The sequence below is a fragment of the Sphaerodactylus townsendi genome, linkage group LG07, assembly GCF_021028975.2.
Source record: "Sphaerodactylus townsendi isolate TG3544 linkage group LG07, MPM_Stown_v2.3, whole genome shotgun sequence".
Lineage (NCBI taxonomy): Eukaryota > Metazoa > Chordata > Lepidosauria > Squamata > Sphaerodactylidae > Sphaerodactylus > Sphaerodactylus townsendi.
The window spans coordinates 46,336,859-46,364,744 of NC_059431.1; the positions used below are offsets into that span (position 1 = coordinate 46,336,859).

Consider the following 27,886-nt stretch of genomic DNA (forward strand, 5'->3'; position numbering starts at 1 on the left):
CATTTGCAGTATTAGAAAGCATTCTAAGAATGAAAAAAAAAACTTGGACAATACCATAAAAAGGGCTATGAAAATCATTTCCAAAATCTTCTTCTACAAGCTTCCAAGAAGTTAAGATGCAGTTCTTTGTGTAATTGTATAGACCCTAAAGGGATGGATATATCATAAATATATTTCACAGAAAAGCCAATGTGATATAGTGGTTAAGGTGGCAGACAGGGGCCATGTTTGTGTGATCTCTCTGCAGCAAGCCCTGATTCTCTTTGGGGAAATCTCCATGTCACACACAGATTTTTTTCTCTCCCCTGCACTCACTGTGACTCAAAGGACCAAAGCTCCATGGCTCTGAAATGCTGGGAAACCTCGACTTGTCCCCGTACCCCTTCACACCAAAAACATGTACATTTTGGGGCTTCTTGCTCTTCCCAGCTCTTCTGTCTCCCTGCCCACACAACAGCAGGAACTCTGGCAGGGAGACAGAAAGTGGGGGTCTGAGTCATGTGGCTAGTGGGTGTTTCATTGCTGGAGAAACCCTGTTTGTCCAGAAAGTGGTGGGTAAATTCCATTTCAAAGCTCACAGCTGCACTGCAGGAGATGGATAACAATGGGCCTAGGACCTGGGAAACTAGGTTCAAATCCCCACTTGAGCCATGGAAACTTGCTGGGTGACCTTGGGCCAGTCAACACTCTCATTCCTGACTCTGACTAGTAGTTGGATGGGAGACCAACAAGGAATACCAGGGTTGTGATATGGAGGCAGGGAATGGCAACCCACCTCCAAATGACTCTTGCCTATTCATCGCTATTCATGTTGCCAGGCTGCATCACTTCATTATGGTTACTGATGAAGATCTTATAGTGGCAACCTAATCTTAGAAACAACTCTGCCAGCTGAGAGAGATCTGTTCCCTTCTTTGTTAGTGGTGTTTAAGCTGGGGAGTAGCTAGAGGCAAGAACCTCTGCAGCAAGTCAAGGGGCCCTTGGCTTTTGACTGTTGCCTCATGGTTCATAGCCTGTGGCTCTGGCTAAGTGAGGCTAGAATGTTGGAATTGTGTTGTGGATTTTCCCTGCTTGTTTGTTTAAAAATGTGTCCTTCTTTATATGCTGAGCTCTCAAAGAGGAGAAAAGTAGGGTAAAAATGCTTAAATAAATCCATAAAATATATCCTGCACAGCTTAGGATGTTATTAATATACAGCCAATCACAGCTCTCCTAAGTACTATGTAAGACACAGCCAAGACACCCATAGCTGATATGATAGATTATGTGGCATATTACCTCTAGCCTTGTTTCAGACACACTTATAACGTACATGGAGAGACTATCTCACGATGGGAACTCCAGAGAAGGGGCACTTCACAAAACAAGGGTGTACTTGCTACAAGGATAAACAATGTTGTGAGATAAAAATAAGGTCGAGGTCAATGGTGAAGGTAAAGTAAAAATCATTGTCTAAATATCTAAGAGCCCTGTGTGGCCTCCATCTGTGGATACCTAAATTTACAGACAGTGGCATATTTGCCTAGGGACAAGGGATACCCTCTGTCCCCGGGTGCCACTAATCTGGTCACATGGGGGCGCAAAGATGGCAGGAAGACGGCAAGGCAGCAGCACGTCCTGCTGCCTTGTCATTTTTGGGCACCCTCGACCCTGCCCATGTTGTCATTGACATGGGCAGGGTCGAGGGCACCTGGCTGTTGCCTCCCCCCCACTGCCACCTCTCTTGCTCCTGGCTCCCTGCCGGGAGGCCAGAAGCAACTGCCATCCCTCAGCCTCCAAGAGCTGCTTTTATAAGCACTAAGGCTGGGGGGCAGGGGATAGGGGAAGCATGGCCACACCCCCTGAGCCCCACCCCCCGGCCTCAGTGCTTATAAAAGTAGCTCTCAGAGGCCGAGGGACAGCACTTGGTTCTGGCCTCCCTGGGGGGAGGGCAGAAGTGACTGCTGGCTGACGGCTGGGAGCCGGGAGCAAGGGGGCAGCAGTGGGGGGGACAGTGGGGGACGGCAGCCGGGCAACAGCCGGCGTGGGGGGTGGGGGTGCTCAGAGACAATTTGTCTCCGGGTGCCATTTCCCCCTATATGCCTCTGTTTGCAGATAAGGACCATACTGATGCGGAACAAATTTTTCTGCAAACAATGGAGACTTCCCAGGTTTGCATAACAATCTGAAAAGCTAAAAAATATACATTGGGGGGGTTATATTCCCCCCAACACACTTACCAAAAGAGCTGGTAGCAGTCACAGCAGGAAGCCATACCCAGCAGCCACCTCTGTGGATGCCAAGAGCTGCTCTGAGTACAGCCGTAGTAGATATCAGGAGAGATTCCAGGTTCATCTGCCATTATGGCAGATACCAAGGAGAAACTCTGGGCCCGTAGATTTAACAAATTGATTCTGTCTGTGGCTACTGCAAGGCAACCACACATTCCAAAGCTTCAGTTCTGTGAGTAAAACGCAGAGGAAGGGGGTAGGCCCTTTTCAGGGATGTTTTGGCTTTTCAAGGAAAACTAATTGGAGCCAGACCTTACAGCAACTACTTTGTGACTTGTTATCACTTGACTAACATGATTCAATTAGTTCTGATGGCTTGCTACTCTTCAACAGTAGCCATCCATGAGAACCAGTATGGTATAACAATTGCAGCTTCAGAGAAGGATCTAAGAGACCCAAGTACAAATCTCCATCTTGCTTGGACACTCATTGTATGATTTGAGGTCAGTCACATACTTTCTCCCTAATCAACCTCACAGAGGAGAAAAAATGAGCACAGAGTAATGTAATCTGCTCACTGTGATAATCTAATCATATTATTTTAAAATTTTATTTTACCATCATTTTAAGATTTTAAAAATAATTTAAATTTTCTTACATCATTTACAAAAATAGTTAAACAGCAATAAATAAAATAAAAGGTAAAATGCAATGGCCGAACAGTTGCTTAAAAACACGTAAAGAAAAACTTGTACAAATTATAGACAGATTCTTTGAAGAACTGATGTATTTAATGAAAGAACTTTTGTCAAGCTCTGTCTTCTACTTCATCTTCTGAGGAAGGAGAGGCTGGAATGAGACAAAGGTTTTTCAAATGTTGCAGCATAACTTTTTCTTCTTCTTCCAGGGTCTCGCCCTCTTTCATCTCCCATCTGAAATGTAGAAAAAAAATCTTATTTCTTCAAATCAGTTAGTTATTACACATAAAGCAAGCAAAGTAAGAATGAACTGATTCTGGTGATCTTAAACCTTGCTTCTGAATGACTTGGGAGAGTGAATAAGCCTGGCACTTGTAGCCAACCTGACCTATAGCAGTGCAGAGGGAAAGAGAATGGTCTTTCTCCCAGAATGCTGCCCTGACAGACCTGGCAGAACAGTGCCCTGAAAAGAGTTTGTTTGGATTCAGAAACTCCATCTTGGGACTGTGTCTGAACTTGTGGGCAAGAATGCCTAAGGACACCCCCCCATTATGCCTGGCTCATATGCAGGAAACAACATTTGAATATGGACAATAGCACACCTGGGTGAGACCAGTTCTTTTGTCTACCTTTCTTAATCTACTCAAGAGTCTCCCTCTGACTCATCCTGCTGTGACCATTTATGTTGTAACACCCATTAAGGGTCGTTACCTGTTTTGTCCAACAGCTGGCAAAACCCATCAAGATAATGGGTCAGCCATCAAGTCAAATGGTCTGACACTCAAGACCATTACCTCATCTTGGAACAGCCGAAAAATCCATTGTTCAAGGATTTCCTTTGCCCCAAGACATTTTTCCCTATAAAAGCCCACCCCAGACCCCAGTCAGGTGTTCAATATTATCACACCATCATGGTGCTTGATAATGTTGTTCCAACAGTGCTGATCATCCAGAGCCTAGCTATTAGGTCTCTGCTTCCTGGACATCCACTACAAGACTGGTAAATATAATCTTTGATGTTTGTTGTGAGGGGGGAAGGGAAAAGAGTTTGTAAGCCCCTTTGAGTCTCCTTACAGGAGAGAAAGGGGGGATGTAAATCCAGCTCTTCTTCCAGCTGGGCGAGCTTTTCGGGATTATTTTTTCAAAAGAAGAAGCAGCCCACTTCACCACAAACACACAAACATATTTTTCATCTTTGTCTGAAACATGCCATAGGTCTTAAAACAGCTTAAAACAGGGTTCAAATGGTTCATCTTGTGTCAGTCACTCACTCTCTCCCTAACTTACTTCAAAGTTAGTTGTAAGGATAAAACTGATGCAGGAAACCACATATGCTGCTCTGAGCTCCTTATTTAAAGGAAAGATGAAATGATCATTTTTATGACAGAGAAAGTTCACTGTATCGTTTTCTCCACATAGTACATAATTTTATGAACTTCTGTTGTGTCCCATCCAGTTGTCTTTTGTTTGATCCCCAAAGTCTAAAACTCTACATAATGAAGATTTTCCAACCCCTTGGCCATGTTGGTTGCCTTCATTTGTATTTTTTCTGTCTCTACACTATCCTATTTATGTAGAGTAACCAAAATTATAAACAGAATTCAATTATTCATCTGAAGCACAGAATGATACACAGATATTATAATACTTGTTTTATTTTCAATTGCTTTCCTGATCAACATGAAATTGGCACTCTTCACCAATGCCACACACTGAATCAGTGTTTTTATAAACTACTAGTATAATCTCTGTTTTTTTGTTAGTCATTGCTAGCTCCAACCCCATTAAGTGTATATATTAGTCAGGACTTCCTGTCACAGGTAAATCTCTGCACATTTACTTATACTGAAGCTATTTTGCTATCCATTCACCCAGTTTGGCAAGATCCTTTTGGAACTCCTCACAATTTGCTTTGGTCTTTCCCATCCTGAATAATTTGGAGCCATCTGCTAATTTGGCAAACTCATTGCTGTCATGACTCCGGATTATTTATGAATTGCAGCATTTCCACTCCAAACACAATTCCCCAGAGAATCCTGCCACTTGCTTCAGTCCATTATGAAAATGGATTACTTCGACACTCTGCTTCCTATTTCTTAACCAGTTACTAATCTGTCTTATGTCACGGTTTCTAAGTTTACGTAAAAGCCTTTAATGGGAGATTTTATCAAAACCTTATAGGAAGCCCAGATACATAATGTTTTTTGAATTCATCCTATCCATATGCTTGAGAATATTTTCAAAGAATTGCAAAAAGTTTATGAGGCAGGACAGTTCTTTGCAGAAATGATGCTGATTCTTCTTCAGTAGGGCTTGTCTCCTTTACACTTAATCTTTCCATTTTCAATAATGCTATCTCATCCATTTACCTGGAACAGATGTTAGATTAACTGACCTTTAACTTCCCAAGTTCACCCCTTTTTGTCCTTGCCACAGTCTAGTGAAGCTAAGTGTTTGTTTGGTTCAAGATGATGCAGTGAACTTCCTGGCTGAGTGATGATTTGAACCAGATTATGGAACCACCTCTCCAAGGAGTTTTCCCCAGCCTCCTCATTTTAGGAGAAAGTGGAAAATGGTTGTGATAGGACTGCATTTTATTAATTGACTCAAAGTCCTATGTAGTGATTTTTAATTCTGTATCTTTATGTATTTTATCTACATTGTCAGTCACATTGAATTCTTTAATGTGGTAAGGCAATGAATAAATATTTTAAATAAATATCTCCTTGGTCTAATGCTCAAAGCACTACAGCACCCTGATTTTAATAACAAATTGCACATTTTTGTCCCTCATTTAATCTAATGGGATTATGACATTCTGAATGAAGAATAACTTTTAAATTTAGAGACATCCTGCAACCCTTGTTTACATGGAAGATATGTAAGGCAAGTAGTTGTCACATGAAATTAACAAACACAGGCCAATCTAGATTCATATAATTTATATTCAGTCATAAAACTGCATCCCTCCCAACAATGACATCGTGAGGTAGAATCTTGGCTCCATTGATGTAAATGGCAAATGTCCAAGAAACTGGTCCAAACTTCCATCTCTGGCATCTGATTTTGCACTCCGGATTTTTACTTGCTGAAGCGGTTCCTTCTGACTGACGCTAAAATGAGCCATGTCACACATGTTCATCAGCTCATTCAGTACCTGAGATTGGGAAATCCAGGCATCTGTCAAACAGAACAGCCTTTGCATATCTATCTCCAGTACTATTCAACACCAGAAATCTATATATATTTGCTCCAAAAAGAAAGGGACAAGGGATAATATGTATTTTGTACCTATACAGTTAGTAGGTGGTATATTTTTCTGCCTCCTTTCTTGCACATAATGGCATATGAAAACTGAGGTCATGCCCTGATCAGTAGCCAAATGTAAATGGCAACTGTCTTCCCCATTACCACTGTGCATGTAGCTCTGATTTGCCAAGGAACACATCCAGCCCTGACCTGGATGCCCTAAGCTAGCTTGATCTTGTCAGATCTCAGAAACTAAGAAGGATCAACCCTGGTTAGTCTTTGGATGGGAGACCAACAAGGAAACCCTGGTTGCAACAATGCAAAGCCAGAAATGGCAAACCAACCACTTCTGAACATCTATAGCTCTGAAAACCTCATGAGTTGCTACCATGTCAGCTGAGGCTTGACAGCACTTGCTATCCATCCATGGAACACTGAAAGTCTTTCAAGAGAACCTAGGTTGCTATTTAGAAACGGCTGCATTATTATGTGTAATGTAACCAAAAACATAGCAAACAGCAGGCATCAAGGCAACACATTATAATTACTGTTCCAAAATTAATTAAAAAGTGTCTCTGTGTTTAAAGGAAGACAGGACTCAACACTGACAACTCAAGAGATGTCCAGAATGGAACATGCTTTTATTAGCATATTCAAAATGCATAACAATTATTTTGGCAGTAACAATTGGCATAAATTCAACAATGTACCAGTTCAAGTAATGTGAATGAATTTCTTTTAAAATACTGGCTTCATCAGCTGAACAGTGAACTTTAAACCTGTGTTATTTCAAATTAACAACAATGGGGCTTTCACAGAAGTCTTTTAAATGCATAACTGGCACATAGTTCATTTAGGATGGAATTAGAATTTTAGAAGATTCAATTAAATTAAATCTGTTGTCCAAATGGGTAGTAGAGATGCTTGGACCAAATCATAATGTCCTTATTGAATATTTTGTTTATGACCATCATGTTGGGAAAGCACTATGAAAATTTAGTAGAGACAACTTTATATCCATTGCAATTGCTATAATTAATTTTGCTACAAACGATAGGCATAATCTAGCCCAAGTTTTTTAAAGTCCTGCTTATTTCATCAGAATTGTGCTTACCTTTTCCACTGAAATTAATAGAATTTAACAGAACTAAAATGTGCATGTAATTTTGGTAGAATCATATTCTATGTAGAATACCAATGTCTAAACAGCAATGAGGACTGGGTATGGAAGTACAATCTAATAAATACTACAGAACATGCTAAGGAAGGTTAAACTGAGTTGCATTTTACCTGTACTGTCTAAATATATTTGCTTCACTAAGTGATCCTCTGTGCAATCTCAAATGTGAACACATATGCACACAATACAATACCAAACCTTTCAGAAGCCTTGCAGATAAAGACTCCTCTCCTGTTCCCAAGTGATTTCAGCACTCTATGCACAAGCTATAGTTAGAAGCATGTCTTCCCATGGACATACTGACCCTGTTGCAAAGAACCAAGTGCCTATAGTAGGGTAGGATGTATAACTACACAATCATGTGAAGAACAAAAAAGAAACAATACCATGTTGATCTATCTAGTCTCTCTGCAGCTGCACATCTATCAGATTATCAAATTTGCCTAGCAAGATGTTGGAGGAGAACTAGCTCAGGCAGGAGATTCTACAACATTGTTCTTCCTTTGGCCAAGTTTGAACTGATGTATGAATGAGGATGCCATGGACCTTGATTAGGTGCTCACCATATTTTAAGGATTTGAGACATCTCTATTGTCTTCAGATCTTACTAAATTAAGTTCAAAATTCAAATGAGGGAGACAATTACAGAAATACATAACCATTTATTTATTTCCTTCATAAATGCCCTCCCACCTTCCCAATGGTACACCAAAGCAGCTTATATCAGTCTCAGCATCTCCATTTTGTACTTTGTATTAATGTGCCTTCACTACTACGTTAATCAAATATTACGTAAAAGTCTGCATGAGAGATGCTACAAAGATCCAATATTTACCAAATTATTTTGAATGTCTGGCAAAAATACCCACTTAATAATACCTTTTAGATCCTAGCCTCAAGTTTTGCATCCAATCCAAATTCAGTCTATTTCCTCATGAACCTACCAGACCACTACAGTCAACTGCCAAGGCCCTGCACTGGGTGCTCCTGTCTCCTGAGATTAAGCAGGTGGCAATTCAGGACAGGGCCTTTTCTGTCATGGCACTGAAACTCTGGAACTTTCTCCCCAGAGAGACTCATCTGTCCCCTTGTTACCACCATCTTTTGCCAGGAGGGCAACATTTCTTTGTTTTGTTTGGCATTCTCTTGATCAGGGGTAGGGAACCTGCGGCCCGAGAGCCGCATGCGGCTCTTCTGCCCTTGCACTGCGGCTCCATGAGCCAAGCCGCTGGCCCCATCCTTACCCGCCCTGCAGGCAGCAGGGCGGGCATACCAACTGCCCGCAGCCGGTTGGGCTGCACCGCAGGCTTCCCCTCTCACCTGCCCCGTTGGAGCAGGGCGGGCGCTTTCCCGGCGGCCGGCAAGGCTGAGCCGCTGGCCCCATCCTTGCCTGCCCTCCAGGCAGCAGGGCGAACGCATCCATGCGCTTCTCAGAATGAGCGGAGTAAAAGGTTAAAAAGCCCAATATATACAGTGTAATCTTTATTTTAAATGTCAAAAATTATTTGCGGCTCCAAGTGTTTTCTTTTTCCATGGAAAACGGGTCCAAATGGCTCTTTGAGTGTTAAAGGTTCCCTACCCCTGCTCTTGATGATCCCTCATTCCATTCCTGTTGGTAATTATATTGTGTGTGTGTCTCTCTGTGTGTGTATTTTGCGCCAGTGGGTCTAGGGATGTGAAGTGGCTGCTGGGTCAGCCACCATAGAGCTGCACGGTACCCAGCCACCCAGGTACGTAACACACACACACACCTGTGGCACATTTGCCTCTTGCTCAGCGGGGTGGGCACACATGCCAGCACAGGATTGCACTGGCCTGAGAGTGAGATTCAAACCCCCCCCCCCTGGATTGGGCTGTAAATTTTATATTCATTAGTTTTAATTATATGAATTATGTGCAGTGGTGTACCTAGGCAAACTGGAGGCCTGGGCAAAACCTGAGTTTGATGCCCCCCCCATGGGCGGCCACCCTCTCCCACCGTGACCAAACCATTATTTTTCCACCAGGTCGTTTCAAAGTCACCATCACATTATAGAACATGCCTCAACTCACAAATCTGAACACAGCAATGGGCCATGCCACACAGCAGAAATATTTTTGAAAACATTTTCAAAATGCTTTCAAAATGTTTTATTGCTGCTATGAAAACATTTTATGGTGTTGTATCCAGTTCCCCCAGTTGGGGGAAACAGCATCAGTTTCAGTGTTATTTAAACTGGAATCCACCCCCAAACAGCATTATTTTCAGTGGTGTTTAAACTAGGGAGCCCAGATTCTCCTTTTAAATCCACCTTAAAGGGGGAATCTGGGGTCCCCAGTTTAAACAACATTGAAAGTGATGCTGTTTTGGGGTGGATTATCCCCCACCCTGAAACAGCATCACTTTCAATGTTTAAACTGGGGACCTCAGATTCTCCCTTTAAATCCATGCCAAAGGGGGTGGATTTAATAATAATAATAACCTTTATAAGGCATTGAGAGAATAAAAGAAAGAAAGAAAACAAGCATTGGCAGGAAGGGGGTGGATTTAAAAGGAAAATCTGGGGAAATTTAGGGGTTGCCTGATGTCAGGGGTGCAATTATTAAGATAGCAGCATCAATATTTTAGAGTATTTTCGTGAGACCCTACTGATGATACCACCCAGGTTTGGTGAAGTTTGGTTCAGGGGGTCCAAAGTTATGGACCCTCAAAGGTGTAGCCCCATCTCCTATTAGCTCCCATTGGAAAGAATGGGGGATGGGGGCACTCCCTAAACCAAACCTCACCAAACCTGGATGATATCATCAGGAGAGTCTCCTGAAAATCCCCTGAAATTTTGGTGCTGCTAGCCTAAAAACTGTGCCCTCTGCAGGCCAAAAACGGAAAAACACTGAAAATACAAAAAAACCCACAAACCAACCTGCAGTTTTTGCACCCCCCACAAGGGGCGCAACTGCCCACTTTGCCCAATGGGAGGAACACCTCTGATTATGTGTTTTTGTCTGCTTTGAATGGTTTCTAATGGTTTTTAAGATGAATTTTTATTTTGTATTTTTTTATCCTGATAGCTCCCTTGGTGGCCGTGACAAGAGTAAAAAGGCAGGGTATAATCTTTTTTTTCTTTTAAAAAATCTACGATTTCCTTAGAGGTTTGTAACCCTCAAACACTGCAATAATGTACGGAGCATCTATGAGAATTACATTAGACGCACTACTCATGCATAGGAATGTTAGCTAAGGCTTTCACTGCCTGAACCAGGTCTTTTCTGATTGCCCCTCCCCTATCTCCAGTAAGTACTGCAAAGAAATGAGCGTAGTGACAGTCACTTCACGTTGTCAAGTACATAACAGAATCTAAGCTTGTCCATTTTTTGCTAGTTTTGAGCCATACAGCAGCCAAAATCAGTGAAATGGTGATATGAACTTTCCAATATTTTTAAAGGCAGTTGTTGCTCAGGCCACAAATTCAGAGAGGAGCAAATGGTATGTGTTGTGTGAGTACCATTCTGCCCCTATCTGGCTGTGCTGATAAAAATCAGCCCCCATATCTTTATTAGCTTTGGAAAGAAACAAGATGTGCCCTTTAACATTTTTCTTTTACCATGAGTTTTGTTTCTAAATTAAAACACAACTGTACTTAACAAAATTTTCTGCCATGTGGTCTTTTAGTACCCTGTTTCCCCGAATATAAGACATCCCCAGAAAATAAGACATAGTAGAGGTTTTGCTGAAGTGCGAAATATAGGCATCCTCCGAAAGTAAGACGTAGCAAAGTTTTTGTTTGGAAGCATGCCCAAAGAACAGAACACAGAAAAATAAGACATCCCCTGAAAATAAGACATAGCGCATCTTTGGGAGCAAAAATTAATATAAGACACTGTCTTATTTTCGGGGAAACACGGTAGTATACATTTCCTTATTATGAGAACAACTAAGGCTTGAAAAGTGATTTTTAAAAAATCCTGAAAAAGAATAGCATTCTGTACATGCTAGCTTTTACTTAGAATATTCTATGGGTTTGAGAATTCAGGCATTACTTATTTGACTTCATGAATGGTTTGGGAAATAACAGTCTATTGTAGAGCTTTTTAAAAAGCTATTCTCTTTTAATTGCTTTTTCTATAACCTCCTTATTTTCTCAAAGTTTCTTGGAATTTTCTCTTTATATTGTGGCAGTGAGGCAGACTTCTGATAATACAGTGCCTAGTGTACCTCACACAGTAATTTTTCAGGTAATTTCCTCACAGAAAAGACCCAGCCCACATTTTTAGTCAAATGCTAGTCTGTAATTTACTTTTGGACAACAAATGAACAATTTAGTTTCACCTGAAATAAAAACAAATTTCCTTTTCTTTGGTTGATTTTTACGGTACTATTACAATATTATTCAACAGTGGGAGTATCATACATATTTGAATACCTTCCACAGATAAAGCATTTTGGGGTTGGAGGAGGAAGGTGAAGTCACACAAAATGAAATTCTGCCTCCGAGATAAAAATAACCTACATGAAAACAGCATTTCAGGAAAGGTAAATTATAAAGTCAGCATTTATCCAATCATTTTAAATACTATAATTACATAGTCTGTGCATCAAAAGACTTAAGAACTATTAAAAGGAAACATTTTAATTAAAGATATCTTTAAATTAAATTTCTATAACTGATAATAGATGCTTTCAGCAAATTTTAAATGTGTTTAAAAATATGAAAATCCATCTAACCTGTCCTGAATCTGTGTTGCATAAAATTTCTCTCCCTCTGCCATCCTCTCTGGTTGCAATCCTAAGGACACTTTGCTAAGAGTAAGTCCCACCTGTGAGTAGGCTTGTTTAGGAGTGCTTCCTGTGTAGCATTCTTTCCAACTCAGCAGACTCAATTGCTACAGAGATGCTCTTCAGTTCCCACAAACATCAAGGCAGAAGCAGTGCGACTTAAAATGATTGGCTGAGCCAGCCCAAAGCCTTGCTCTACTGTCCTTCAGTAATAATCTGTCCAAGGTACCTGGTGCTCCCATGAACTTCCAGTGCTTAGGCCTGGCTACTGTGCAAAAATGGTCATTACAGGCATTTTTTCGATACTGAAAGAATGAATAGTTAATTATCCAGAGAAATAAGAGATAACAGACGAGTCCCAGTGGCAACGGAATCCACAAACGAACCCTTTGGGGCTCAGTGTGAAAAAGGTTGTCTATGGAATATTTATTGATATACATGTCCACATCACTGGAATTATCACACCATGCCAGAAGGAAATAAGGGATTTTAAAACCACCAGAAAACTGTGGCAGCAACAACCAAGACAGTGTTTGTGATGACTCAATGGAATTAACAGACTGTTCCATTTTATAAGAAAAGGGATCAGTTAAGACCACAAATTTCAGTGCACACAGGTTGGGTTGGAGGTCCCCATCCTGTATCAAATGAAACACAGTTATGTGAGAGTTGAGGGTTCTTCTAGGTTCCGGCAGAAGTGTTGTCCAATTCTGAACAGGGCTTCATGGGCTTTAGTAGGCTGGATAAAGACCTTTAAAGGCCCTAAGCACTTAAAAGATTATGGTACTCCCATATGCTGTATATGTAATGCAAAATGAAAACAATAGCAGACCATTATATATACTCTTGTATCTTCACTGCAAGAAAGCAATGGAATAATAAGTGCTTCACTTCATACAAATAATGATATTTATTCACTTATATATATGGGGAGGCTAGATCCAAGCTGTGTATATCTTAATGTGTAACGTTAAGTTACTGCTGACCAATGAGGAAAAGAGTAATTTATTCACTGTATCACAATACATGAGAGACCCATGGTGCTTCAAGAATCCTGGGCTAATATTACCTAATTTTTTTCTACACATAGAAATAACCAGACCTTCTTGAACCCTCCTTGTGATTAATTAGAAAGCCTATCTTACATATTTTTCTCTCAGGTGTAGTAACCTTGTAAGACCTGACCATTAGGAACTGATAAGTAAATGCTTGGTTAAGCAAAAACAGCTTGATAGGCAGTGAAAAAGAATGATGATGCTGGATTTTGTGCAAGACACTTATGCTGTCATTTTACCTCAAAGGACCAAACAATACAAATCAGGAAATAATATCTTGAAATATCATAAATGAAGATTATTTTAAAAAAACACAGTCTGACTAAAATAGCTAAAGAAAAGGTTTCACCTTTGAAACTACAATTAAACTAAGAATTTTTAATAATATGTATACTAACCTAAACTGGCTCTCTTAATACTAGAAATAAAGGTACATTAAGATGCTAACCAATGCATAAAAATGGAAAAGCAATCTTAAATTTTATTTAATTACTTTAAGGAGTCTACAATTACCTAATGATTCCAATACGCTACAATTACTTTAAACACAGTCAAGAAGAGCCTAATGAACTTATGACAGTGTAAAATGTCTATATACTAATAGTGAATATGGCCAAATCTCAGGATACTTAAATCTGGATATTGGTGAAATTTTGCAAAATCTGGAGGTTGGAAAACCAAGGACTGGAAATAACTTCTGGATGACTTGATAGCACCTGACTTCCATGACTCAGCTAGGTCTAGCTGTTTGCTGCTTTTCAACAGCAGCCACTGTATGAAAGCTACTGTGGTGTAGCAGTTCGAGCATCAGAGTAGGGTCTGGGAGACCCAGGTTCAAATCCACATCTTGCTGTGGAAGCTCACTGGGTGATTATGGACCAGTAACACAGTTTCAACCTAACCTACATCATGGGTTGTTGTAAAGATAAAAAGGAAGAAAGAATAATGTAAGCTGCTTTGTTTCCCACAGTGGAGAAAGGTGAAGTATAAATGAAATAAGTAAATAACAAAAATAATAAATATAGCTGAAGATGGGAGGCAGATAAAAGTTAGGCTGATGGATGGCTGAGAAGGAAGGAATGAGGCAGGGAAATGGGAGAGAATATAGGGAAGGAAAGATGAAATAGTGTGAGGATGAAGATACGGAGGAAGGTGAACTGCCATCTCACAAGTTTTGAGGATTCTCTTCCATGCAAGGGGTCCTGGTCCAATGGCTGGCACCACACAACTGGGCCTCACTTTTCCTAAGCTGAGGATGCCAGGAGGAAGTTTCAGATGGAAGGACAGGTAAAAGTACATTGGCTGGTTTGAAGAACAGAGGGACCGAAGAATGGCATAATGCACTCTCCAAAAAACCTCATCTCCTTCAGGGGAATTGGGTTCTCAACCTCCAGGTGGGGGATAGAGATCATTAAGAATTACAACTGCTTTCCAAATGTCAAGAGATCAGTTCTCCTATTAAAAAATGGCTGCTTCGGAGGGTGCACTTTGGCATTATGAGCAACATTGAAAAAAAGTCCTAAAAGAGGGCTAAACTTCCTGCTTCTGCAGCTAGGTGTTCTAGGAAGGTCCCTTTTCATTAGGAGTTGGTTCAAAGAAAGGGGCTTGAGAAACCAAAGACTCCTCCAATTCAAGCACAGAATGTTCCCTATGCTGAGAATTCCTCTGCTCCTGCGTAGAATTATTAGAAGTATTAGTGTGGCATGGGGAAGCAGATTTCCTGTCTTTTTGCTTCTTGATTTTCTTGTGAAAGGGCTTATACTGTTTAGCAGACACAGGAACTTTCAAACTCAGTTTCTTTACTTTGCCTTATACAGTGGTACCTCGGTTTTCATTGCCTTCGGTTTTCATTGGTTTCAGTTTTCATCGATTTTTTCAGTGAAAAATTGGTCTCAGTTTTCATCAATTTGCCTTGGTTTTCATCGATTTGCAATAAGGTGCAGGGATTTGTGGAGAAAAATCACCCGGACAAAGCTGTTGCAGGCCGTGTCTGCAACTTGTTTAATGACAATGTCTTGCCCCATTTCAGACAAATCTTAAAGAAGCGTCAGAAACAGACCTCTTTGGACAGCTTTCTGGTGTGACACTGGTCCATTGGCTCTGAAGCTGGTCCTAGTATTATTGTTTGTTACTGATTTTAGCATTAAACACTATGTTTATTCACCCAAAATGTGTTTTTGGTATGTTTTTTGGAGGGCCTAGAACAGATTAATTGGATTTACATTGATTCCTATGGAAAAGTTTGCCTCGGTTTTCAACGGTTTTGGTATTCATCGATTCTTTTCGGATGGATTACCAATGAAAACCGAGGTTCCACTGTATCTCTTGAAATAATGCCTCTACAAGATAACCAGACTGACATGTGCTATCTCTCCTGACATTTGAGAATTTCCAGTGTAACACCTCCTCCTAAATGTAAGTTTAGAGATATGCTAACCCTGATGAGGCTGGCTGGGGGATTGGGGTGACCACTCAGAGGTTGCTTGTATGATTGAAGTTCCTTCATTTGCTGCCATAACTGGCCAGGTAACAGGCATAGGAACTACTTAAAAGGTGGATAATATTTTCCTGTTGCATGAGATAAGGAAAGGAATGTGTGGAGAAAATGGAGGAAGAATAGGGTGGGGCTTCTGTGTTATTTCTTCTGCAATGTATCTCCTAACTCTTGTTCCCTCACCCAAAAAGGGGGAGGGAAGGGAGCTGCACAACAAAGTGCATATTAGTTCCAATGCTGGGATGATGAGGAGGCAAGCAAGCCCCTACCAGAGACCTGGGTTAGAAGAAGCAGAAAGAGGGATCCCAACAACAAAAACAGTGTTAAAGGACAACACTTCTTTTCCAACTGGAGCTAATATAGCTCCCCTAACCCTAATTAAAGTGGACAGAGAGAAGGAGGAAAAGGAGATTTCCTTTACTACTAGAAGGAATCCAGCTAATTACTACCTAGGCTGACTCAAGAACTACATACCGGTATCTTTACTTTCTTGTTGAAAGTTCTAGTCTTGCTGAGACTCCTTTAGTCCATTCTTAAAATACTATACATTATTTTTGTTTTGCATGTATACAAGTGGTAACTTTTGACAAAACAGGAACTACCGATAATTTTGCTACACTACACAAAAAGAAATCCAAGTAAACAACAGCCTTGACGGCCTAGAAGGTGCCATAGTATTCCTGCATAACAGTCTAATAATTGGCATAAACATCCAATTAACTTGCTTCCTCCTCAGATTTTCACTGGCCAAGATGCATAGCGGTGTAGTGTGTTCAGTCATAATGATCCTCCATGAAGGCTCTAAATGTTGCCTTTGCGTTTTCAGTCATTATGCCAGCTGAAGTGGAGACAAGCCCATTGACAAATGAGAATGGCAATAATTTATTTTCTATCGATGGCCTGTGACAAATCATGTTGGAGCTATGGCTGCTTACTGTTGGGACTCCATGAAGGAAGGCAGTGATGGGCAGAGACAAAACCCTTCACAGTTCATTTAGTCCAAATGTAGCCACCTGGGTGGTGAATCGGTTCAACATACCATCCCAGGCATTCCTGCACAAAATTAGACCACTAACAGGCAAGCCATATAGGGGTTCCTCAAAGCATTAATCATAAAGGTTGAGCTGTTAACATGCAGATTTTAAAATTAAGAAACACAGAAATAATTAAATTATTAATGTCACACATTCTGGAATGTAATTACCATATATTATTCAAGGTACAGTAGAAGGCTAGCAAGAAAAATAATGAACTTTAAAGCACCAAGGTGAATTATTACCACCACAGAAAAGTCCCTAGGATTTTTATAAATATTAATTAGATCCAGCATTTATACAAACTTGAGCCCACCCCTTTGTCATACAAATTAAAACAGGTCAAATTAAATCTACTTTTCCTACCAATTCAAACGAAACTTCAAGTTTGTTTGTTTGTCTGTCTGAGGGAAAAAATGTTTGGTGATGAGTACGGTAATAACATTTTTTCCAGATATGATAAGTTTTTGCTGACTACGCTGCGTTTTCATTTTTTCCTTCCTTCAGTTAGCTTTTTTTTAAAAAAATCAGTTTACATTTCAAGTTTAGAAAACGTATTTTGCGTGTATGCTTACAAGTAACAGTCACTGAAGCATTCTGGCACCAAACATTTACAACGAAGGGCAATTCCTCTGTGAAAAGGGCAAATAGTGTCTTCTTTTGTTCAGTTTTTTTCTGAGCAACTCAACAATATTGTAAATATTCTGTTAAGTATTATAATGAAGTTTTTTTTAATTCCAACAGCAAGTACTTATACATAATTTCATCTTGAAAAAACATGTTAACTAGAGAGTTTAAAATGTTACATTTAAGGAAGGATATTTTCAAGTTATTCCTATTGGATGCACACTAAAATGCTATTTTTTAAAAAAAATTCTGGTCAGTTATTTGAAATAAATCATGTCTAACCTATGCAGACTCTTTAAAATATTAATTTTAATTCTGAGCAGTATAATCACGATATGTTTATGCTAATGAAAACAAAGTTTGTCAGGGTAAGTGTCTGACTTCCAATAATAGCCACAATTGTTCTCAAAATAATGAGGAACATTAAATCCTAATATAATAATAATAATCTGTTCCCACTTTTTAGTTAATTTCTAAACAATTAGACGTTTACCATAATTATTTGATGATTATTTTTTATTCAGTTTTGGGAGTTTATGTCCACATACTATTTTCTGGTCCCATGCAGTTTGTCTTTCCCCCCTTTGACTGGTTGGTTGGGTGTGGAGTCAAGAATTTGTTTCTGAGTCTCACGACTCCCTGGTTTGGGCCTTGTGTCACCTGGCACCTGAGGATTAAAGTTGCCATAAATTGTTCTGGGGAGGTATGAACATGTGGGACAATAATCATATGGAGCATCTACAAGGAAATCAGATGCATGAATCCAACTGTTGAGTATCTTCCATTTATTATGAACTTCATATTAAGGAAAGGGAGACCATGACCATCATGGTTTCAGAGAAAATACTTAATTGTACTAGTAGGAATTCAGATGACAGCGCTTTTCAGAGAAAGATGATGAGCCCAACTTTTTTTAACCAGTCTTTCCATTTTCCTAGCAAAGCAAAGAAAGCTGCCAAGTGACATAAAGAGAAGGCAAGCGCAGCAAAGGTTCAGCAACCCTTCATACTATCTCCACCTTTAAATAGAGAATAAATGACCTCCAGTATCTGAGCTCACTTGTGCAAGGTAAGCCCCACAGATATTATTGTAGATATTTTTGAAGCTACCAAATCACTGCCATGAAAACAGCAAGTCCTGGTGAAAAAAATGGCCATCAACTAGCACAAGCTGTAACTTCAGAGTTCTTCCTTAGGGCACTACAGTGGGCTTGTTGGAAGAACCCTAGGGAGACAACTTGATATCAGTAGGGATGACATCTGAACTTAAAAGTGTTGCCATACAAACCAATGCAGACAACAGCATCATACAGTCACTGCAGGAAGAGAAAGTGGATGCGAATATGCTGCTCCTCTCCCTGCATGATTGCCTAATCATCCAAAGGGGGGACTGACAGCCCCATACAAAGGGCCAGACGCCTGGATATGGTGCTGCAACCACTTGGCCCTACCATCCCCCCCAAAACACAAAACAGTCTCCCCACTGCCAGAAAGTTCCCATTGGGCTTAATAGACTTACACAACCAAAATGGTGGTATAAGTCCAAAGCCCCAGGTGCCTGCATAGCAGAGGCAATGGCCAGCATTGGCTCTTCCCCTGTCCACACCTCTGAACCACCCCCACTATGCTGGTGCCAGGGGCGCAGGAACGCTGGCGCAGCACTCTGCACCACGTTCGATACCTCCTCCACCAGGACAAGTGCTTCAGGGAGAGCAAATCCGCCAGCATGGCCCTGAACCACCTCCAGTGGTAGATTTCACCTCTTCTTTGGAAGGGACTGTGAGTGTAGGAAGCAGCTGTGCAAACCTTTTCACCCTTTGATCAGCAATATTTGGAAAGCAACTTCACAAATCAAGGAAGTAGGTGTATGTGTAGCCAGTTCCTCTGCATGACCACACATGACTGCACTTAGGCAGGAGATGGGGCCATCATGTTTTTACCTTTCAGTGTGCTTAGTGAACACATCTTACCCTATATAATTTTCTAATGTCATAATGACAAACCCTCTGCGCAAGTGCACCCATTGGCTGAGGGTGTGTGGTTGCACTCAAAATGGCCCTGCCAAGCTGCCCTCATGACAGCCACCCTCCCCCCATCCCAACAAATAACATCCCAGCAAAGAAGTGATGCCAAGCCGCTCTCTCGCTGGACCTCCCATCTGCCTCCCCATTCCCCCACCCCCCCATCCCAACAACTCTACCCTCCACAACCCCACCCTCCTGTCTAAAGCCCTGGTTCTGGACTCTCACTCCACCCCAGATCCTGACCAGTGGAGCAGGGGTGCCTCAACACCTGCTGCTTCGCTGGCCTGCATTGCAAACACATACTTTCCCCATTTGCAAAACCACTTCAGTATATGCAAACAACAATGACCCTAATCCGGATGTCCCAGGCTAGCCTGATCTCATCAGATCTCAGAAACTAAGCAGGATTGACCCTGACGAGTATTTGGATGGGAGACTTCCAAGGAATATCAAAGTCATGATGCAGAGGCAGGTAATGACAAAACATCTCCAAATGTCTTTTGCCTTGAAAACCTTACAGGGGTTACCACAAGTCAGCTGTAACTTGATGGCAAAAGAAGACGCAATAATAGGAACAGGGCTCATAATTACTGAACTGAAGACATGCATCCAAGGAAATAAAGTGACAGGCAGGCCCTAATTAGAGCAGAGAGTGCTGTCCAGTGGTGAGAATACAGAAGATTAATACATAAGAAAGACCCAAAAGAACAATATATAATACATATTTCTATTTGATGGCTTTTCCACTAGGAATGCCTAAGGAATGCCTAAAATGTCTTCTGTTACCTAAAAGTGACCCTACTGAGTCTTTATTTAATCTGAATCCCTGTAATCTGGTTGAGGTAAAAACAATGGTGGAATCACTAAATTATGGTGACTGGCAAGTCACCAGCATGACAACATTATTAAATAATTTGTGTGTCAGTTTACCCTAGTGGATAGTAATGTTTCTTTATTTACATATAAGGGAATGCTGTGAAAAATGCTTTTCCTCCATAAATAACCAATGGTTGTTGATTAGCACACTATTTACTCAAACACAAGTGAATTAAATATGCCATCTCTAATGCCAACATATATATGAAATAGCTATGTCATGTAGTAAGATTTATTTACGGTCTTTGACCAAAGCATTTACAATACAATTTAAAATAAACCAGTATAGACCCTTCTTAGCTAATATCAGATAACAATTAAAATAATACTCCTGCATATTTCAGCAGCCATTATAAGTTGGTCTTTATAATGGTGTTTCTCAGTATCTATTTAAAAAGTCACTTCACCCTATTTTTCATTGTTCTTCAAAATTCTTAAATTTAAACAAGTAAACCCAAAATCTTGCAACTGATGATATAATATTAGGGTCTGTTCCCTGGAGTAACCTTCTTAATATATATTTATTATTATGACCAGCAAATCTCTTTAATATCGGACCCAACATATCTTTACGAGGCTCTTCCAGCAAAGGACACCTGAAAAACATATGTTCCATTGTATCGATCTCTTTTAATGGACAATCACATAGCCTTTTTTCAAAGGGAATTTTCCTGTATCTTCCCTCCAAAACCCTAGAGGGGAGTGAGTCACTTCTAGCTAAAGTGAATGCTCTTCTCTTATTACTTCCTTCTAGAAAATATATATAGGGTGCTGGATCATTTTTGTATTTTAGGTGATCTGGAGAGGGATACTCTGAAAAAGCTGCTAAATCAGACTGACGCTCAATATCAAAAATTCTTTGCTTGATAAATGATTTCGCCCGTGCATGTCCCAGCTCTAGAACAGCCTGGGGGGATATACCCATCTTGTACAGAGAACTGACGACTGATTTAAGCCACCTAGATTGAAAATTATCCTGCAGCATTAAAGGAAAAAGACCCTGGGGATTGAAATGGCCTGACAACCATTTGTAGATGGAGAAGAGATGTATAGTAGCCTCTACCCTAATGAGCCCCGTTTCCAATCTAAGCCATGTGTTGGAAACACACTTTGGAACCTGCATTAAGGATCTTAAAAATCTAGATTGAACTCTTTCCAAAGTGCCAAACGAACGGTGAGAAGGTCCTAGGAAGGAACCATAAGTTAATTGGGGAATTAGTTTCGCTTTGTAAAGCTTGAGAGCTGCTGGAACATATGAGCCTCCACGGGTCTTGTGAAATTTTAGAATACTGTTTGCAGTTTTCTGTCCTTTTATAGCTTGTGCCTTATGGTGGAAATTTTTGGCACCGGAGGCCTGTATTGTTACCCCTAAATATGTAAATCTGGTAACTTGATCTATTTTATTACCCTGGATTTGCCATTTTCTCATCTTTGGTCTTTTCCCAGACACAAGAATTTTAGTTTTTTGGAAATTTATTTCTAATTTTTTCTTCTATAAAATAGCTGGACAATTCCAAAAGGGCTCTTTTCATTCCGTTAAATGTTCTTGACAGGATTACCATGTCATCGGCATATAACAGAACCGGGATATGGTGATTTGCCACTTTTGGGGGGTGGAATCTTACATTTTTCAGAGCATTTACTATATTATTTAGGTAGAAAGCAAACAATAGTGGAGCAAGCATACAACCTTGTCTCACCCCCCTGTGTGTTCTTACAGGCTCAGTCACGTGACCTTCACGACTGCATCTGACTCTAAGAAAGGTGTCCTTATAGAAAATTTTCATGAGACTCAACAATCGCTTATCTATAGACGTGTTTTGGAGTTTATACCATAATCTTTCTCTAGATACAGTATCGAAAGCAGATCTCAAGTCTAAAAATGCTGCATACAGGGTTGTGTCTTTCTTTGACCCATACTTCTTCAGAAGATGTTGCACCACCAAACAATATATCGCTTCATTGACTTACTGCTTTGTAGATTCACCTCAAAACCCCCACATTAAATGACAAAAATGAGAGGCGAGGGATGCAAAGGGGGAAATTGGGCGGTGGCACAGAGGCATGGAAAATAGCAGTGGGAATGATAAAATGTCATAAATTTGACAGCACTGAGATGGAAGCCAGCTTGAAAACATTTCAGACAAAATAATTATTTTATTTTTTTTTAAAGAGAAAAAGCTGCTTGGAAACATTTCAGGAACAAAGAAGGAAAAAATGATCAGAACTCCAGGGAAGAAATGTTTTATTTCCTGCCTGAAAATGTTTTAATTGGTGTGTGAGGAAAGGGCCACTGTCTCTCCCTCCCCTTCTGCTCTGTTTGTGCTGTGATTCTTTTATTAGGGCTTGGAGCCACTCATTGGACCCAAAAAACGTTAGAACTATGTTTTTCTATTCCCGCTTTGAGTGAGTTGGGGCTTAGTAAAACTTGTATTTAGATAAAACAGCAGCCTGAATTACTTGGCTGGGAATATTTATAACCATTGCCAGGCAAATTTGTTTGTCATTGATTTGGGGCTTTATGCCCTCAACTCCTTTCCCAAAAAATAAGTATCCTCCTCAACGTTTCCTTACATCGCCATTTTTCCTTCTTGGCACACTTTAATGCACTACTAATTTTAGACTTACATGATAGGTTTTCTAGCTTCCCACATGGGTAAAGGGTACATCTATGTCGACTTCAAGTCCCTGGAAGCCTAACACACCTTTTATTTTTATGCAAACTGTATGGTAGTTTAAGAGCTCTCCCTTTCTTAGGACATTTTCAAAGACAGTTCAAATTGTTATCATATACTTACAGCCCCATTCAAGGGGAGGGGGCAGATCTGCCTGTGGGAGGATTTGCCAGCTCCTGGAGCCCTTCCTGATGCTGGGACTCTGACGCAGACACGGCACCAGCTGCCACCAATGTAGTGGGGGTGGGCCGGGACATGGTTGGGAGGAACCAATTTTGGCCTCTTCCCAACAGTTAGCCCTGTTAATGCTGGTGGTCAGAGCTTTAGACTTATGCCACCAAAAAGGTAGCAAAAATCTATTAAGCCCAATGGGGGCTTCTTGGTGGCAGGGAGGCTTTTTTGCTTTTCAAGCCTCCTTATGCCACTGGCAAGCCTCTAGGGGGGGTGGCAGTGCAGGGTGGCCGCGGCACTGCAGCTGGCCCCCTGGCCTCTTGGTTGGGGCTGTTAATAAATGAAATTTGACCACCTTGGATATTGGCAAATATATTTCAACTGTTCTGAAAATTGAAACCATTCTTAAAATTCAAACCAAAAAAAATCAAACCATTCAGCATTACAATAATCAAAAAGGAAGTAAGCAAGCCTTTATTGGGATAGACAACAGTACAACAGTAATAAAAAAGAGATTAAAACAGATTAAAAAGCATATACAATACAGGTCGAAGGAAATCTACTGGCGTTTAGTAATTTCCAGGAGAAAGTCTGCCACTATCGTACAGAGAGAAGGATCAGGGTTGTCCAACAAGTAGTGTAATCTAATTAAATCGGGGAGATGGGGTAAATGTAAAGGAGTAAGATTCACATACTTGGATCTAATTTCCTTGAATCTGAGACAGTGTAGTAATTGGTGGGCCAGAGATTCAACTGAGCCATTGTTACATGGGCACAATCTTTTAGCCTTTTCTTGCTTATTAAATCTGCCATGTAACAAGGCAGAAGGCATAACATTAAACCTGGCAAGCATTATGGCTCTCCTTTGAACAGGGTTTATTAAGCAATACAGGTAGTGTGCCAAGTTCAAATGGGAGAGAAAAATACAGGGGGGAGCACGTTTTCTTGGCTGCGGTGCAATAATCAAAAAGCAATCCTTTTGATTTTCTGTGATTTTTAATCTATAGTATTTTAAAATATGGTACATATTTTTTCTTTTAAATTCAAGAATAGCATTCTGTTCTCTTTTTTAATTTTTTTTTGTCTAAAAGCCAGTTTGCTATGCTGACCTCTCTAAAAAAAATGTAAGCATGTCAGTTCTAACAAAAAACACACCAAGCTTCAGTTTAGGAGAAGAAAAACATTCCAGTTGCATTTATGCTCCACAAACTATGGAAATTGTCAAGCTGACACCTTAAGTTCTGGACCATAGTACTGACACTGAGCAGTTTTAACATTTTCGGCTTGCTGACTATGCGGCTATACTCTTTCTTTTCTTTTCTTTTTTCATCTTTGTTCCTAATTGATATCCATATCTTCTAATGGGCATTCCATGTCATTAATGCAATGTGTACAAGAAAACAATTTTTGATTAATATGTCTCCATGTTAATTGCAGCATGCCAAAACTCTAGAAGTCAATTATTTTACCATGGATTTCCCTCTTGAAATTTGGCCCGATAGCATGCCTCTCTGGGTAGATTCTTCATGCTAAATATCACACTGATGACAAATCATCTGGATTTTATGATGAATGGACTTTTCAGGCATTATAACAACGTAACACTGAGCAACCAACCAAGCTATCCAATCTTGCAGCAACATTTTACTATGTATTAAAACTATGCATGAACAAAAATAAGATTATTTTTCGAGGAGTGGCTATACACAAAAATAGCTCATATAACAGAGAAGCAATAAGCAATTTATTCTCTTACTTCAATCTTTAGTCTAACCATAAATTGGTCAATAAAACTGCATGCATTACAAAATACAATAAATAAAATGTTCATAGGAAACAAATGTGAATTTTTTGCACTGTTTCAGCTTATTGACAATGAATTGATGACTGCCAGTTTTATTTAGTACATCTGCTAAAAGGATTTAGCAGACTCATAAATGTCTGCATTTCTAGAGAAATTTACAATTAAATAGCCTGTTATAACCATCAGAATCCTTCCAATGCACAATGCTGAGAGCTTCTGTGTACTCAGTAGGATTTGGTTAGAGGTTCCTCATCCAGTGCAGCACCAAGCACACAGAAAAAGAGGGAATCCTCTGGAGGAGGTTCTGATGCATCTGAATAAATTGCAGAACTAGTGAAAGCCCAAATATTTAGGCCTGTGACCAGGAACCCTTTCAATTCTAACTAACATATCTAGATTTAGCAGTAAACGTTTTAAAACAGAGAATATTTTCATGGAGCCTGTGAAGACTTTTATAGTACTTCTTTCCTCACGTGTATGATTTCTAACATGCCGGTAAGCGGTAGACCTTTACAGAATGGTACACTTATCACTGACTACACATTTCACATGTGATTTAAAAGGCACTAGGTTCCATCTATTTGCCATATAAAACTCCACAGATTTTGGAACTTCCTGTACTTTCACGTGGATATAACATCACTCTGAAGTTTATTAGGAGAAAAAGAAAGGAATGAAAAGTAGAAAACATTCAGTTGTATAGGACAAGGACACCAGCATAAAATGACACATCCCCCCAAATGTCAGATCAATAAAATATATCCAACCATGCCTTTTGGAGAAAAGGTAATTGCCCTATGTGTTTACAATTTCTTAAATACTTTACTTTGCCAAAATTAAAGGCCATTATAATAATCTGTAGGTTGAATTAAGTTTCAGGAGTAACCTGCAAGTTGTATACTCTAAGCATGTTTTATTTAGCATATTTAATAGATGTAAAAGCTCGCAAGTGATGATATAAAGGATAATTTACGCTTGCAATGCATTTTTGTCCAATTAATAGATTGCCTGTGTGTTGCATATTTTGCATGACAAAAGAGCAGAATATTAAACTGCCATTCATAATGAAAATGCACTTTGCAAATTGGAAGTGCCGAAACAGAAATTTTTCACCCTGTTTAGGAAATAAACAGTCCTTAACCAATTAAACTGCATTGTAATAATTCCATGATTTATTGCAAGTTGTTTAACTTTCAAAACTTGGCTAACCCATATTAAGGTCACAATCCATCATGTCTTGCTTGGAAAGCCAGCAAATAATGGCTGTTGTATTAGCTGCTTTTGATGATCGTATGAAAGAAGTATTAGCACTTGTCAACAAAACTGCTTACAACATAACATTAGCATGCATGGGCTGCTGTACCTATTTATTATTCTGGCAGCTTCACACATATTGTTACAAGCTTATAAAACATTTTGTCGGGTGGAAACCGAATGTACACTGTTTGATTTTCTGATAGACTGGCAGCATAAATGTCTGGGCTGACTTAGTTTAGTTTAAGTGTAAATAGAGACACAAATTCTTCAACCTGTTCTCTTATTGATACTGAAAAGTGCTGAATTATTCAGTATCCAACTCTTCTGTTTGTGTCTATCACAGTTATCAATTACCCATCAGTCTACTTGTCAAAACAGAATGGATTAATCTGGTTCAAAACAAGACAAATAAATGGATACTATAACAAGGGTACAGGGTTGCCAAACTGTCAAAGGGAAATCCAGGCAATGACATTTGTCGTCAGGAGTGGGATATTTGGCTTAAGTGAGCAAATGATTCTCCTTTACGAGCCAAGAATGTACTTAGCTTACTGTAAGCAAATTAATCTGCCTACTTTGACTACTAATGCCTTGCCAATATTCATAATATAATAGTTACTATAAGTTTCTGTTATGTGGCTGAGCTGTTTTTATGCTCTAACCCCAGTTATGTGCTTCAAATCATAAAAATGAAGTGCATTAATATGTAATCAGTGTAAATGAAATTAAAATTACTTGGACCAGTTTTTAGGTTTCAGGGGACAGAAATCAAAGTTTTATTTTATGCATACAGGAAGGAGGAAACCATCCAATCCAACATGTAGCTATTCAAGTCTGACCTGCCAATTCTCTGCAACTGTACATTACTGCTAAAACATTCTCAAGCTAAAGCCATCTAATCTGATTTCTGAAGGTAAAAATCAGTAATATGACAATCAATTTGATAGAGAGGTGAAAGCCTAGATTTGGATTTATACAAAGGATTTGTATAGGCCCTTTCCACACTAGACTCTTTCCACACTACAGGTTTACTCTAGATTAATTATTTGAGGCTGCTCCATATTCTACAAGTTTTCTACACTGTCAAGCCCTGTAGCATGGATTAGTTTTGCTCACTTTCTAATTTGCGCCACATCTGGCCGTTTACCCCACTTTTTTCCTGCCCCTGGATGTTTAAAAAACCCTGGTTTAACTCCAGATGTGCCCGACTAGTGTGTAAAACTTTTGTGGCTGCTCCACTTTCAAGGTGCCCGCCTAAGCTGTGACGCAATTCAACCCAGCCAATCGGAAGGCACTACTGAATTGGAGTTGTGCGCGCAGATTTGTAGGTTTTGATTTGCTCTCACTCGCCTTTTACTGCTCCTTGCAGCTGTTCATGCTTTCCATTATCTCTCCGTAGCACTTATTGGATCGGCAAGAAGGGAACACGGCTCATTGTTATGCCGTTTACTTGGGGGAGGCTGTCCATAAGAGGCAGAGAGCCCCCACTTTTGATGCAACCAGCATGTACTTTGGAGATGCTCTTGTAGAAGGAAAGGGATTCTCTGCTACAGTGGAGGGGTGGGGGCTATCCAGGGGCATAACGAGGCAAACTGGAGCCCTGGGCAAATTTTTGGGATGTTCCTGCAGGGGGCGCATTTTTGGACATATCGGCACCAAAATTTCAGGGTATCATCTGGAGACAGTTCTTATGACACCCCCCAAGTTTGGTGCAGTTTGGTCCAGGGGGACCAAAGTTATGGACCCTCAAAAGGGTAGCCCCATCTCCTATTAGCTCCCA

The 27,886-nt window shown here is 40.1% G+C and overlaps 1 protein-coding gene across 3 annotated transcripts in view; it reads right to left on the bottom strand.

The window, feature by feature from the left end:
- Positions 1-1,927: 1,927 nt before the first annotated feature.
- The window catches only part of KIAA0825 (KIAA0825 ortholog), a 251,024-nt gene continuing 225,065 nt past the window's right edge, over positions 1,928-27,886 (bottom strand). For 2 of the 3 annotated variants that reach the window (XM_048503735.1, XM_048503737.1), the window contains one exon: positions 1,928-3,142. In XM_048503735.1, coding sequence (XP_048359692.1) covers positions 3,019-3,142 — 124 coding nt within the window. In that variant the 3' untranslated portion in view covers positions 1,928-3,018. The remainder of the gene's footprint in view (positions 3,143-27,886) is intronic. The other variant, XM_048503736.1, reaches the window with a different exon arrangement.